The sequence below is a fragment of the Balaenoptera musculus genome, chromosome 4, assembly GCF_009873245.2.
Source record: "Balaenoptera musculus isolate JJ_BM4_2016_0621 chromosome 4, mBalMus1.pri.v3, whole genome shotgun sequence".
NCBI classification, from domain to species: domain Eukaryota; kingdom Metazoa; phylum Chordata; class Mammalia; order Artiodactyla; family Balaenopteridae; genus Balaenoptera; species Balaenoptera musculus.
In genome coordinates, this window is record NC_045788.1 from 74,228,317 (window position 1) to 74,242,347 (window position 14,031).

Consider the following 14,031-nt stretch of genomic DNA (forward strand, 5'->3'; position numbering starts at 1 on the left):
TTTCACAGCTTCTGGCATTATTGTCATGTAGTTAACCTTGCCATTTGGAGTTTATAATACCATTTTATGTATTATGATACTAAAGGAAGTTGTTTTTGTTTTATTTTTAATTGAATTATTAGATAATTTATATTTGCAAATTCTGCATTTTAAATGTGGACACTGGCTGTTTGAAAAATAAAATCAGAATACAGTTTTATGAATAATTTCCTAGCTGAATTTTTCACAATATTCTGAACCAAATAACTAATGGAAAATATTTTAAAACTGTGGAAAGATCAATATTAAAAAGGGAAAAAGGATGTCTATATGGAATGAACAGTTTGTTACACAAATTGGGTAACAGTTAGCAGGGCCTTTACTGTAGCTTTGTGCAGAACATTATTTATTAAGCAGTTCTAAAATACAGGAGTCAAGTGTTAGTCACCCAGTATTTTAGACTTGAGATAAACTTAACATAGAGCCAAGAATAAGGGCAGAAGAACATATATGATTTTTTTTCTTTGTAGATAAGATTCAATTATCATCATACATGGGAATTTTTTTTTTTTTTCCCCCGTTAATGAAGATTTGTTTTCATCCATTTACCTCCTTGCCAGTCCCCCCTCCCTATTTTGTGACCAGTGGGACACATTGTAAGAAAGCTGTCTGCAGCTAGGGGTGCAGTTTGGGTCCTTGGGACAAATAGAAACTAACTGGCTTTTGCAAAGATTAATCCTAGGACCCTGACTTTATTAGCATGGTGCTTTAACCAATTATACATAATAATACCACCTATAGTCTACTAACCCATTTTCTAGATCACACTTTTTCTTGAATGATTAGGAATGGTAGGGAGAGGAGTGGTGAGATACTCTACATGATAGTTCTCCCACCTTCTGAAGATTACAGAAAAAATTGAAGTCATTTGAATTAATGTTACATTATTGAGTCTTACTTGACAATTTATCATGCACAAAGGGAGTATGAAGATTTTGATGATTATACGTTTGGACGGAATTAAAAACTGTTTTTCAGAGTGCTGGCAATTTTTCCCTCCACTTTGATGATGGTATTGGAATAAATTATATACATTTGATGGATAAAGAATCAATGGAGCAGAAGAGTTTTAAGTGAACTAAAGGTAAATTTTGAGTCTCATGATTTTAGTTCTTTTATCATTTTCAAACGTCCTTAAAAGGACATTTATAGTAAAAACATTTTACGAACACACTCATGCAGTTGTATATGCATACGAGTAAGAGCTGGGATGTGATACTGTAAATGAGAGTGACATTTTCAAAGTGATTTTTCAAACTACTGGGAAAACTCAAGTTAGAAATGGACTTGAATTGTGAAGTAGAGAACATTTGAGCCTTTGCATATTTATCAATTTATACAGATGAACTCAAAGTTATAACTTTCTTAATTTTTCCTAGCTTATCCCATTGTTAATAACTATGATGCCTGTGTCAAGGTGGTGAAGGGGCCCAAAGAATGTATTATCTGTGATAGTAATTGTGTTTTCTATTGATTTGAATCCTTACTTGTGGGGGCATGGTATTCAGCATGGATCACCTACTTAATAACAGGCTTTGTGCTAGATGCAAATACTAGGTGGTTGAGGCTACTAGTGTCTTTATTTGAGCATCTGAAAGGTATCAGTTGCAGGATGGTATCAATTGCAGGATGCAGGACTGTACTTTAGGTTATTAAAGCAAATATTCAGTGTTAAGATGTGTTGGGCGCTGTGCTGAGTCATTTATATGTCATTCCTCAACAAATGGGTAAGTAATAGTGTTTCTTATTTTAGAATAGTTTTCTAGACAATTCTAATAAATTGGTTCCAGAAGACAGAAAATATATACAAATACAGTGGTAAAAATTACAGTCATAAAAATTATCCCCTAATTAAAATATCAAACTTATGAATAGGATTCAAACCTGGGCTGTGGAAATGAGATAGTAGGCTTTGTTCAGAAGGAACTGACCTATTACAGAAATGGAAGATTAATACTCTGTAGGGATTCACAAACCTGAGGGTAAAAATGCACGAGAGAATCACCTACCCCTCGTTGGGGGTTTGGAAATGGATGCTGGAGGATTCTTTCCCAGAAGTAGGAGAACCAATTAGAATGACTAATTCTAGCACAGTCTTCATGAAACTGTATTAATATTATTTTAAATATATTGAAATCATACACTACTAGTCAGTACCCCCAGATGTGATTATGATACTCTTTATGTCAAATAACTTCCACTAGCTTCTAGTTATCCGGTATTCTCTTTTCCTTAGCCATTTCCTTCAAGGTGTTTAGGCCGCTGTAAAATTTATCTTTAAACCTCCAATACAGTAGTTTCCCTTCGTTTCTTTGTGGGAACTCCAGCACTATCTTGTAGCTTTTGTCAGTGGCAATATGAGGGTTCAGACTGATTGCTAGAGCACAAAATTAAATGTTAGGAAGAGGACACAACTGAGTAAATGAGTTCAGAACAACTTAGGGCTCCACAGGAGGCCTTGGCTGAGAGCAGTTGTCCTGTGCAGTTTGTGGAGTTGGCCCTCAGGATTTGGGAGCGGGTGATGGCACTCAAAAGGCAGCATAACCAGTGCTGCATGGGACAGCTTTAAATAAGCTGTGTGTGATTTTGCTGAGGATGATTGTGAGATAGCAGGCGTATAGTTTGGTAATATTCTGCATGGGCAGATAAAGAGCAGTGAAATAAGCAAGGCTCTACCTTGATCTTTCTGTGTAACATTGTACAAGTCACTTACCTTTCCTGAGTCTCAGTGTTTTTTTCATCTGTAAGACTGGCATAATAAAAACCCCTATGCAAGTTGCTGTGACTATCAAATCATTTGAGATAATTTGTAAACTTACAAAAGCACAAACAAAATATTCCCTAGTTTAGATTTTAGAAGTAGCACAAAGGCAAAATAGAGCAGAACTGGAGAAATGTTGGAAGCTTCATTTCATGTAAAGCAGCACATGGAGTAAATTCCTGACTTGCTGACAATATCTTTCAAAAGATTAAAGAAGATGTGATAGGATCTGTCTGTCTGGATTTAATTGACCAGCAAAGAATAACTAGTTAGTGAGGTGGAAATGACATAAATTTTGTAAATTTATGATTCCATTATCTGAGACCCTGGGAGGGATGGAGAGCGGCATATGTTGCTGTGAATGAGAAACAAAATCAGTAGACTTGCAGAGGAAGAAAAAATCATCTTACAAAAGCAAGAATATATTGAACTTTTGAATCCCAAGCTATTGGTTAATTGTGAGCAGGGACCTGGCTGCCCGTGTGGCCAAAGCAGAGTCATGGACAATAAGATCGGAGCACTGTAGCCAGCCTCACCAGGCGGGAGGGAGGGACGCGTGTCTGTGTGGATGCGATGGGTCTGCTCACTCACCTTTTCATCTTACATTTATTTTTCTTTCACCGTTTCTGTTTATTCTCTGCTATCTCCTTTGTTTTCTTCCTCCTGAATGGCTGTATGGCATGTGCCGTAACAGGTATACATCAACCAGAAACAACTGACTGATGGTATGTGGTGCCCGGCCTTTCATACAAGTTAGATTTATTTATCATAAATGTTTTTTAGTATTAATGTTTCAGGAGAATTCAAAAACTTTATCAGGAAAAGACTGTGGGACTCCTGGATTAGTTTGTAGGCTCCTTGAGGGCATTTTGTTCACAGAATATAGAACCATGCCTCACACATAAGCAGATATGAGTGAATGAATGAACAATGTTATGGGGTAATAGAGGCGTTAGCAGTGACGATATTAGAAATGGTGGTGGAGATTTGATGGCGTTAAGATGATGCTATGATCAGGGAGCCTGGAAATGATGGGTTTCTGCACTCAACCACAGACTTCTAACAAAATCCGCAAAGGAGATGCACGCAAGGATCAATGGCTAGTAGGAAACAAGGTATCTTCTCACGTGCTAGACCTGTTTCCCATACCCTCATGTAGAAATGTGCCAGAGGACGTGGCCAGGACTACAGGCCCCAGAGCCATTTCCTTCCCCTTGGCACCTTAACAATGCTCTGGCTGCAGAGAAATGAGAACATCTCAATACATGAGAAGAGTAAGAAACAGGACAGCCAGGACTTCATCAATGAGCAAGTGAGTCCCAGCCCTTTCCTCACCCTCGTTGCATAGGAACAAAGAACCAGGTCCACATGTGTGACCTGTTAATGGAAAATGACCTCACTCACTGCTGGGTGTGGCCCAATAAATGTTCTATGATCTAATCGATCAGATTGGCAAGTCATGGAGGCAGGGCTTGTTAATATTTCTCAAATCCTTTTGAACCCCCCCCTCCCTTTATCACTACCACAGCCCAAGCTACCTTCAAGTCTTGCCCAGGCTCCTTCAAGTTTCTGCACAACGAGTCTTGTTGGCCTCCAGTACTTTCTCCAGATTAACGCCATGCACAAAACCTTCAGAAGTGTCTCAGTTGCTACTTGGGTAAATACTACGCTCTCACCTTGGCCCTCATGGTTTTCCGCAGCCATTAGCCCGTGCCTCACCCGCAGTGAGCCTCTCATCCTCTGCTTTCACTACTGAACTGCTTTCAGCCTCTCATACTTGGTTATGACCCTTTCTGCCACCGACACAGTTTTCTCTATTAACCTCCCCACCCCAATTTCAGCTGCAGCATCACTTTCTCAGAAAAGCCTATCCTGGTCTCCCTGATCAGGTCATAACCACCCTCCCCCTTGTGCCACCCTGAGTCTTGGACCACCCTGTACAGTTCTTTCCTAGTAGCATGGTTGGCTGTTTGTAATGATCTGCTTATTAGCGTGGGAATTTGATTTGATTTCCTGCTTGTCCAGAGCCATCTTGCTCCCCATTGTATATCAGCACTGGGCACAGTTTGGTGATCAACAGATGTCTGGAGAATATAGTTAAAAGAGGGCATCCAGGCCCTATGAGTTACACCTGAGGATGCCAAGAGAGCTTGCAGGTGGTGTAGAAGAAGCACTGCCAGGGAGTTTGAGGCTCTGTGGATAGCAGCTGTGGGACCAGAAAACTGGTCATGTGAATTTCAAAATGGGAAGAAAGAGAGTGGATTTTGAACACAACAGATAGCTGAGTTGGATTTCAGTCCCCAGCAAATTCTAGAGGGTTCATAACAACTCTGCCAGGTAGGCTTGACAGGTCTTATCATTAACTCTGTGTTAACAAATGACACTGAGGCTGAGACACATTAAACACCTTGGACAAGGTCACATAGTGGAAGAGAAGATCCGGGACTCAAATTCAGACCTAAATTTTCTCATCTAGACTCTTGAAGGTCTGTGATTGGGTCTTACGTATATGATATTCAAACAAAGGCTGAATGCTAATTGCACTGTTGTCGCAGTTCAGTAAGGCTGCCACCGTCATCCATAAAATAAACTGTACCCTGTTCATTAGGCTTCTCTCTGCAACCCATATTTTCTCATGGTCCCACCAGGTCCTGGCTCATGCCAGATGCCAGGTGGCTGATAGAGGGAGAATGACTTTCTCTTGTCTGAGGGCAAACCCCCAGAGTCAACAAATAGCTTAGATCCTGGAGGAGAAACCTGCTCAACAGGAGCTGGGGACACCGGCAGCAGGACATTGTCGGCCCCTCCCTCCCCGCTGAGCCCAACCAGGGAAGCCAGAGCAAGGCTTGTCTTCCCAGGGTCCTTTCCCCACCTCTCTGGGAATGGAGAGCTCTCAGGCTGTGTGAGGGGCTGGTACCTCCATCAGGTTTGCATCTCCTGATTCACCCCCTTCCAACTCCCAGTAACACCTGACAGCCCTTCTGACTGACTTCCTTTTTGGATCTGGGGTTCTTGGAAAAGCATTTTAAAGTCCAGGAAGAAGGAAAATCTTTTTCTGCCTCATCTCTTCACCTGGATTAGAGAAGTTGTATTGTGTACAGGAGAGAGGCTGGTATTGGAACTAAACCTGGTTTAGGTTCAAATCCTGACTCTCCTCAGAGCCAGCAAACTTTTCTGAGTGTGTGCCGAATATCTGTGATTTTTTAGATAGGCAGGCATGCCCCAGGGAGGTGCATCATAATGACCAACTAAAAAGAAAAAAATATATGTATTTTATATTACCTGTGTTCTCTGAGTGATATATTTCATGCTTTCTCCTTGTCCTTGAAGATTATAACTGGAGTAAGACACCAATGTGGACAGGATGTATGCTCTCTCTCTCAGGTATTTTAGAGAAGGGGAAAAAAAAGAAACAAAAAAAAGATTGAGCTAGAAATTCCATAGTCTTCAACCTTGGCTGTACCTTAGAATCACCTGAGGAGTTTAAAGAAAATACTGATGCCCAGGCCCCACCCCAGACTCGGGTATTTTCTTAAACTACACCAGGTGATTGTAAAGTACAGCCTAGGAGAGGACCACCAGACTAGCTGACCCACTCTTTGTGGCCCTTCTGACTCTGGTTCTACGGCATAGGCTGTGAGATATGTTTTTGTACTTATACATATTTACATTCTGATCTAATGTTTTCAAACTGTTTTCACATTTCTATTTCTTGGACTTTGTCCACGCTCTGATCCCTCCCCAGGGTTCAGACTTTCTGACAAATGAGATCATTTTTCAAGACATGGTCTCTTCTCCAGTTTTCACACAGAAGGCAATTCCCAGCACCAACCACTGGAAAGGAATGCAATGAAGGATCTTCTGTCTGCAGCTGAGCAGGGTAAGACACACAGAGCAACAACCTCACTATTGTGGGCTTCAGCTCTAGCTGGAGTAGTTCCTGAATAGAAAAAAAGAGGTGAGTTTAAGAACAACATTATGATTTTTTTTATATAATGGTACTGCAGTAACAGTAATTTTGAACGATTTGAAATAACTAAAAATACTATGAAAGGAAACAAAATATTTTTTACCTTGGTTAGATGTACTATGTATTTGCTATTTATTGCTGAATAACAGATTACCCCAAAACTTAGTGGCTTAAAACAACAATAATTTATTATCTCTCATGGTTTCTGTGGTCAGGAATTCAGACAGATACCAGCAAGGGCTGCTTGTCTTTGCTCTGCAGTGTCTGGGACCTCAGCTGGAAGAATCTAAGGCTGGGGACTTGAATCATTGTCTGAAGGCTTGTTTCACTCACATGTCTGGCAGTTGATGCTGGCTACTGGTGGAACATGTGGCTTCCCCATGTGGCCTGGGCTTCCTCACAACATGGTGGCTGAATTCCAAGGGTAAGTGCTCCGAGAGCAAGGAAGCCAGATGGACTCCCCACTGCCTTTATGACCTAACCTAGGCAGTCAAACAGTGTCATTTCTTCCATTTCTCCTATTGGTTGAGGCACTTACAAAGATGCGTTCTGGCTCAAGCGGAGGGAACACAGACTCCCATCTCTTTTTGAAGGAATGTCAATGTCGTATTGCAAGAAGAGCATATGGGATGGAATATGTTAGTGCAGTTATCTTTGGAAAATGCAATCTGCACTACATTGTTTGTCTTAATTTTCTTACTCATTTTTTTTCAGATTCCAAAAATAACATGTGCTCATTGTAAGAAGAAAAATTCAATAAAAATCCAGAATTTGTACATTAAACTAGATTTCCTCTCCCATTTTACTCACTATCTCAATCCCCCTCCCTAGAGATAACCACTATTAACAAATTGATGTGTATTTTTCCGTACAAACTATACACATATATGCACTTTTTAAAGAAGAACATTATTCTACAACTTGCTGTTTTTACTCATTATTATGTGATGAACAAAGTTTCATGTTAGTACATATAAAAACACCTAATTCTTTCTAGTGCTGGTTGTTATAGTATGGCTGTACCATAACTTAGGTAATCAGTCTTCTATTAGTAGACAGTTAGGATGTTACAATTTTTAAAAACTATTACAAAGTAATGATGCAGTGAACATCTTTGTACTAGGTCATGTAGGGTAGTATCTTAAAAATGGAATTGTTCTGTTCAAAGGTTATGCAGTATGCTATTTTTTGATACACTAAGAGTGGTTTTTTGTTTGTTTACAGTTAGTATCATTTTTATAAATCTACATTAAGCAGGGTACACTTTTTTTCTTTGCAAATGGACAGGCTTCTCTAGCCTTAACATGAAGCAAAGAATCAAACATTTGTTCTTAGGTGTAGAAGATGCTCATAAGTTTCAAAGGGAACTTTTCATTTGTTTAGAAAATGATGAGTGACAGGAAGTAGGTGGTTATGAACAGAGGGGTTGATTTCCTTTTTTAATGTTTTTAGCTCAGGCTGATATGGAATTGAATGTGGATTCTTCAAAGTTCACATTGACACTTTGAGAGAGGCTCATCAGAAGGCGACAGCAAACTGGAAACCAGCTTGAGGCAAAAAAACAAAGTGTCATGTGTGACCCCCAAGTGAATAATAAAGATGGCACTACTACTCTCTGTACAGATGTAATACATGGACATATAGTGGATTCCAGTAATACGCCCACCTAGCCATGCTTTGTTCACAGGTGGCTAATCTGTAATTTATCCTGGGTTTCTTTCCTCTTACAGAGATGGGTTATTAAAAACTTCTTTGCTGGGAATGAAGTTTTGACACATGCCACAACATGGATGAACTTTGAGGACATGAAGCTAAGTGAAATAAGCCAGACTTAAAAAGGACAAATATTATCTGATTTCACTTATGTGAGATAGGCTTGAAGAAGCAAATTTACAGAGACAGAAAATAGATTAGAGGTTACCACTGTCTGGGAGTAGAGGGGTGCGGGGACTTATTGCTTAGGGGTACAGAGTCTCAGTTTGGGGTGATGAAAAAGTTTTGGAAATAGCGGTTATGGCTGCACCAAATGGTGAATATAAATGACGCTACTGAATTGTACACTTAAAAATGGTTTAAATGGCACATTTTATGTTATATATATTTCCACACCAAAAACCCCACAAAAAACAAAAAACCCTTTGCTGGAGCAGGAGAGGTTGGGGCTCTGTCACTGTTCCCATGGCTTTGCCTTCCCTTTTGTTTTTAAAAGAACAACCTCTATTTTTAGGGATTTTCACACAAAGGCTCATGTGGGCGTGGGAAGTACTCCCAGCTGCCCTTCTGTTTCTCAGAAGCCCAGATGGAGGCCTAGCAAGTTATTTCAGGCTTAGGAAATATGCCAGATTGGAAATAGCGATAATTTAATCTCTCTGTATGTTAATTTCTTTTTTTCCCTGCAAGCCGGGGACCCTGGAAACCTTAACTTCACTCCCCGCCCCTCCAAGCCGGTTCTGGGAATTGCTGAAGGTGACGAGGGTAATTCCTCCCCACACCTCAGCATGCCCGAGGGCACTTTCTTGGCAAAAGAATTCCACTTCCTGCGAGTCTGAGGGTCACCTGGTCGCGTGGCCGCTGCACTTTGGCATCCCCGGAGCGCAGTCACGGTCTCTTGTTCAGACGCTTCTGCACCTGTCCAGGGGGCTGCGGACCAGTGGGAGCCGCGGGCTCCCACGCTCCCCAGCCTTTCTCACTCCTGCGTGCTGTGTGACGCGCAGGTCCTTAGAAGCAACTGCAGTGAGTAGGCTCGCGTCCTGTCCCCCTAATCCCAGGGCTGGGCACCTCAGCGGGGGTGCGGTGAGCGAGCTGTCGAGGGCGGTGGAGGCAGTGGCTGTTACGTTTGAGAGCATGCGGACCCTCCCCCTAGTCCACCCCCGCACCCTCACCCCCCCCCCACGCCCAGTCCCTTCCCACCCGTGTTAAGATTGCTGTTCCCTTCTTCTGGGAGCCCTCCTGGGCGGCGGCGGGTGCACGGGCACCACCCTTGGGGAGGGGAAGTGTCTGCAGCCCCGTCCTTCTCCACCTGGACCCGAGAGTCGTGGCCCAGGTGCCCGAGCCCGGGCGGGATGCCTCGTCAGCGGGACAGCTGGGACCCGCGCAGCGCACACCTGGTCAGCCACGTGGCGGCGGGGCGGGGACTGGGCGGGCCCAGCGCTAGGAGCGGGCGTCCCGGGAACCGGTGAGGGCGGACGCCGAGCGGCTGGTGGGTGGGCAGTGCGCAGGGTGGTCTCGGGGCGGCTCCTCTCCTCGGGGAGCTCTGTCCTGTAGTCAGGGGGCCGGCTTGGGTCACCTTTGCCCGCCTGCTCAGGTAGACCCCCTCGCGGTCCCCTGGCGCGTCTACACACGGCCACTGGGACACGAGCCTCCCGCCGGGCCCAGGGGTTCCTGAGAACTCGGTACGGGCGGGGCCGAGGCTGGAGGGGGCGTGCGCTGAGCTGTATGGGGTTCCCGTAAGTAGGGGTGCCTGAGGGACGCGGGTCCCAGCGCTGACTCAGACGCGAAGGGTCGGTGCTGCGGCTCCGGAGCGGGTCTTGGTAAGTCTTTCACCACCTGCAACCGGTCCTAGTGAGCCGATGGTGCCCTTGCCCTGGACAAAGGGGTTCACAAGGATGGAGAGGAGTGTAAAACTGTCCTCAGGGGCTGGGCAGCTAGGCAGTTGGCTCTGACCCCCGTATTGAAGGAGCTCAGGGAGAAACAGAGAGCTGCAGGCAGCTGTGGCTTTCAAAGAACAGCAACGTTTGAGCACAGGGAGGCTCTGAAGAATGAGTGGGATCTATCTGGGTACCGTAGAGGGAAGGAGATGTTTCCAGAGGAGGCAGAACAAGGTCCCTCCCTCAGCCAGGGCCTTGTCTGGTATAGAGGAAGGATGGGCCATAAGGATCCAGGGAAGGAGGAGCCAGCCTGACCCAGAATCCTGTTTACCTTCCAGAGGGGTCTCCCCACCCAGACTACCAGGACCCCCATTTCCGGAGAATGGCCCAGATGTCTCAAGTGCAGGAACTCTTCCATGAGGCAGCCCAGCAGGTAGGCCTGGGCGGTGTGGGGGTCATGAGCAAAGGTCACCAGGCAGGAAGCTGAATGGAAACATTACAGTGCACTATTTTAAAAGTAATGATCTCAGAAGTTTATTTTGGTATGCCAGCTTAATCGAGAAAATGTTACAGCCAATTCCTAACCATCTGTGCGCAAAAAATCTTCTTTGGTATTTGTAGTGGATTTTGAATCCTGGACACTCCTCTTCCCACCCCGTCCCACCCACGGAGGTTTTCCATGAACAGAGTGAGGACTCAGATAGTATGAACTCCTGTTAATATTGAATCAAACCAATGTAAGAAGGTAATTCTATTTCTGAAAAACTCATATATGCTGAAGCCAAATAGATTTCTGGATTCTGTGATATCTGCAGGTTTCGTTTTTTCTTTCTTTCTTTATCCTCTCCCTGCTGATCATTAGCTATAGTAAATATTCAATGCAGGTATGGAATTGAAGTGGCTGCCCCTTAAAAACAAACCAACCAACCATACTTAGGCATTTATCAGGAAGCTACTTGCACGCAGGGCCTTTGCTCTGTAATGATCACTCAACCATGAGGTTTTTACTGTCCCTTGGATGTCTCTCATCTTTATAGAGAGGGGTAGGAGGGTTTTCTGGCATCATAACAGGGGGGAATGAGCCCCCCAGAGGGAGAGAGAATCAACTCATAGCCTCACACAATAGCAAGAGAGCAGGGTCCAACACCCGGGAGTCCTGAGCCAAAGGGCAGAGGCTAGTGAGGCAGATGGGGTTCGGGGTTGGTGGGGGAATCCATACTGGCTAGTTACCCCCTCTTCATGTACATGGGTACACGTGAAAAAGGCAGCATGGTGGCTGGCAGGTGGCAAGTGCTCAGCAAAAGGTACTGCTCCCCTTCGCCCTGGCAGGCCCACAGCTGTATCCTCCATCCTGTACCGAGCTCCTTGTATCCAGCCCCTGAAGTATTCAATCTGCTTAGGAATGAGTGACTAGAGGCCTGGAGTAGCTCCTCAGAGATATTTCAGAACTCTTGCCCAGGGCTGTTTGCTCCTGGATGAAAAGGCCGGTGGCCAAGTTTTGAATGTGGTCAAGGACCCTTAGAGAACCTTGATTCATTTACTTTATTTTATTTAAAAAATTTATTTAGCTTGACGAGTCTCACATCATACCGGCAATGCATTTTCTTTGTGTTTGCAAGACTGTACATGAGGGTTTATGCCCCTAACATGTATTTGTGGACTACTTCCTAAATAATGGGTACTGTGTTAGGCATGAAAAAGGTAACCAGATGGAAAACGTGAGGCCCTTGTCTCCAGGGATTCCAAAAACAGAGCGCTTGTTTCATCTCTGTGAGAGGGATCTGTTAAGGCTCAGCTGTGATCCTCTTTCTGTTTAAAACCTTCAATGGCTCCCCGTGTCCACCACTCAGAGTTCAAACTCCTTAGGCTAGGTCCTGCACAGTCTGGCCCAGCCTGAGTTTCGAGCCTGGTCCCCTGCATCTTACTCCTTTTACCCCACCTTCTAGACAAAGGTCACCATTCTCGAGGCTCTGTGCTTGTGTCTTTCCCCTATGCTGGTCTTTGCTGATACTTCTCTCTCAGCTGATTTGTCACTGGAACCCTCCAAGTACCTAAGGCAGTGCCTGGCAGTCAAGTGGTCAGTAAATGTTAGTGCAAGCTAAATTGCTATGAGTGTCTTCAGAGACAGTTGATTTTTATTTAAAAAAATTTTTATTTATATATTTTGGCCGCACCATGCGGCATGCAGGATCTTAGTTCCCCGACCAGGGATCGAACCCATGCCCCCTGCAGTGGAAGCGCGGAGTCTTAACCACTGAACAGCCAGGGAAGTCCCGAGAGTTGATTTTTAAAGTGATGGATGTAAAGGCCTATGCGTCACCTCCCTGTCCATCTCCCTCTCCCTCAATCTCTGAACGTTGAGGGATTAGACAGTGTTCAATGTCATGGCCTTTGCTGTTCATTATCTAGACATCTTTGAAATCTATCCCTTTGTCTCCCTTGCACTGTTTGTCCAAGGTATTACATCTTAATTGAATTGTTCATACCTTCCTAACTTCTTTCCTCACATCTCTTCTAAAGTGGTCCCTTTTTAAAGCATAAGTCTGTGCATTTGCCTCCTCTGCTTAAAGCTTTTCAGTGGCTTCTCACTGCCTTTAGAATTCAGTTCCGACTCCTTGCCCTGGCCCCCACAGTCCCCTGTGATCTGACTGGCTTCCCCTGCTCCCTCTGGCAGCATGCTCTGTCACTGCACCTGCCGTGTGGCATTGAAGTAAGCTGTTTCTTTCCTGTCTTCCTTGAGGCTGTGAACTCCTGAAGTTCAGGGGCATGTCTTATTCATTTTTGTGTCCTCAGTCCCTGCCCTTAGTGCTCAGCATATGGAAGATGCTCAGTCAGTGCTGGCTCTGCTTAACGGAACTCACCTGGTCAGGGATTGGGGGAGCTGCTCTTTGTATTACGTCTTGAAGTATCAGTGGTAAAGTTGGGAAGCACATCCCTGAGGCTGAGAGGGTAAGAAAATGATAATAACTACCAACTTATTACGGGCTGAACATTTACTATGCATTATCTTGTTTAGTCTTCACAACAACATTCTGAAGTAGATATGATTATTTTGGTTGACAGATGAAAAATGGGGGTGCTTTGAACCCAGGCATAGTTATTGCCAAGGTCCGGGTTTTAATCCTTTCTGCTTTATGCCTCCCGCCCCAGTGGCCCGAGCAAAGCCTGTATGGGAACAGATAGCAGGCTGGATGGCTGATATGTTTGAAGTGGCTGGCCCTCTAGAAGTTTCCCATGAACTTTTTCTCCCTTTACTCCAGGTCTGGGAGGCAGGAATTCTGCTAAGAGCTTTGAGGCCTGAAGAGCACGGGTCTAAGAAGGCAGTGCCCAGTGGGAAGACAGGCTGGGTGGGTGGGGGGGGTTGTTACCCTAAACCCTTCAGTTCAGATCTGCTCTCCTCTTGATCACTGTGACTGGAAAGTAGCTCTCAGGAGATTTGGCAGGAGTGGGGATGCTTGTGAGTTAGGTGGAGGGGTGAATGAATGGATTCTTGGTTTGGCTTTACTCATCTCAGGACCAGATGGGGTAGTTCTGTGTGTGTGTGTGTGTTGGTCAAGGGGACCAAATGAGAAGAGGCTGTAGATCTGAGAGTTGATGGTGCTGCCTGGGTTCAAGTACTGGCTCTAACCCTTTGTGACTTTGGGCAAGTTACTTCACCTGGCTAAGGCTTCGTA

The 14,031-nt window shown here is 44.4% G+C and overlaps 1 protein-coding gene across 1 annotated transcript in view; it reads left to right on the forward strand.

The window, feature by feature from the left end:
* The first annotated feature begins 9,394 nt into the window (after positions 1-9,394).
* SLC12A8 (solute carrier family 12 member 8) overlaps positions 9,395-14,031 on the forward strand; it is a 141,032-nt gene continuing 136,395 nt past the window's right edge. Inside the window, exons 1-2 of the mRNA XM_036851538.1 lie at positions 9,395-9,503; positions 10,696-10,790. Of these exons, the coding sequence (XP_036707433.1) occupies positions 10,740-10,790 (51 nt within the window). The 5' untranslated portion in view covers positions 9,395-9,503; positions 10,696-10,739. The remainder of the gene's footprint in view (positions 9,504-10,695; positions 10,791-14,031) is intronic.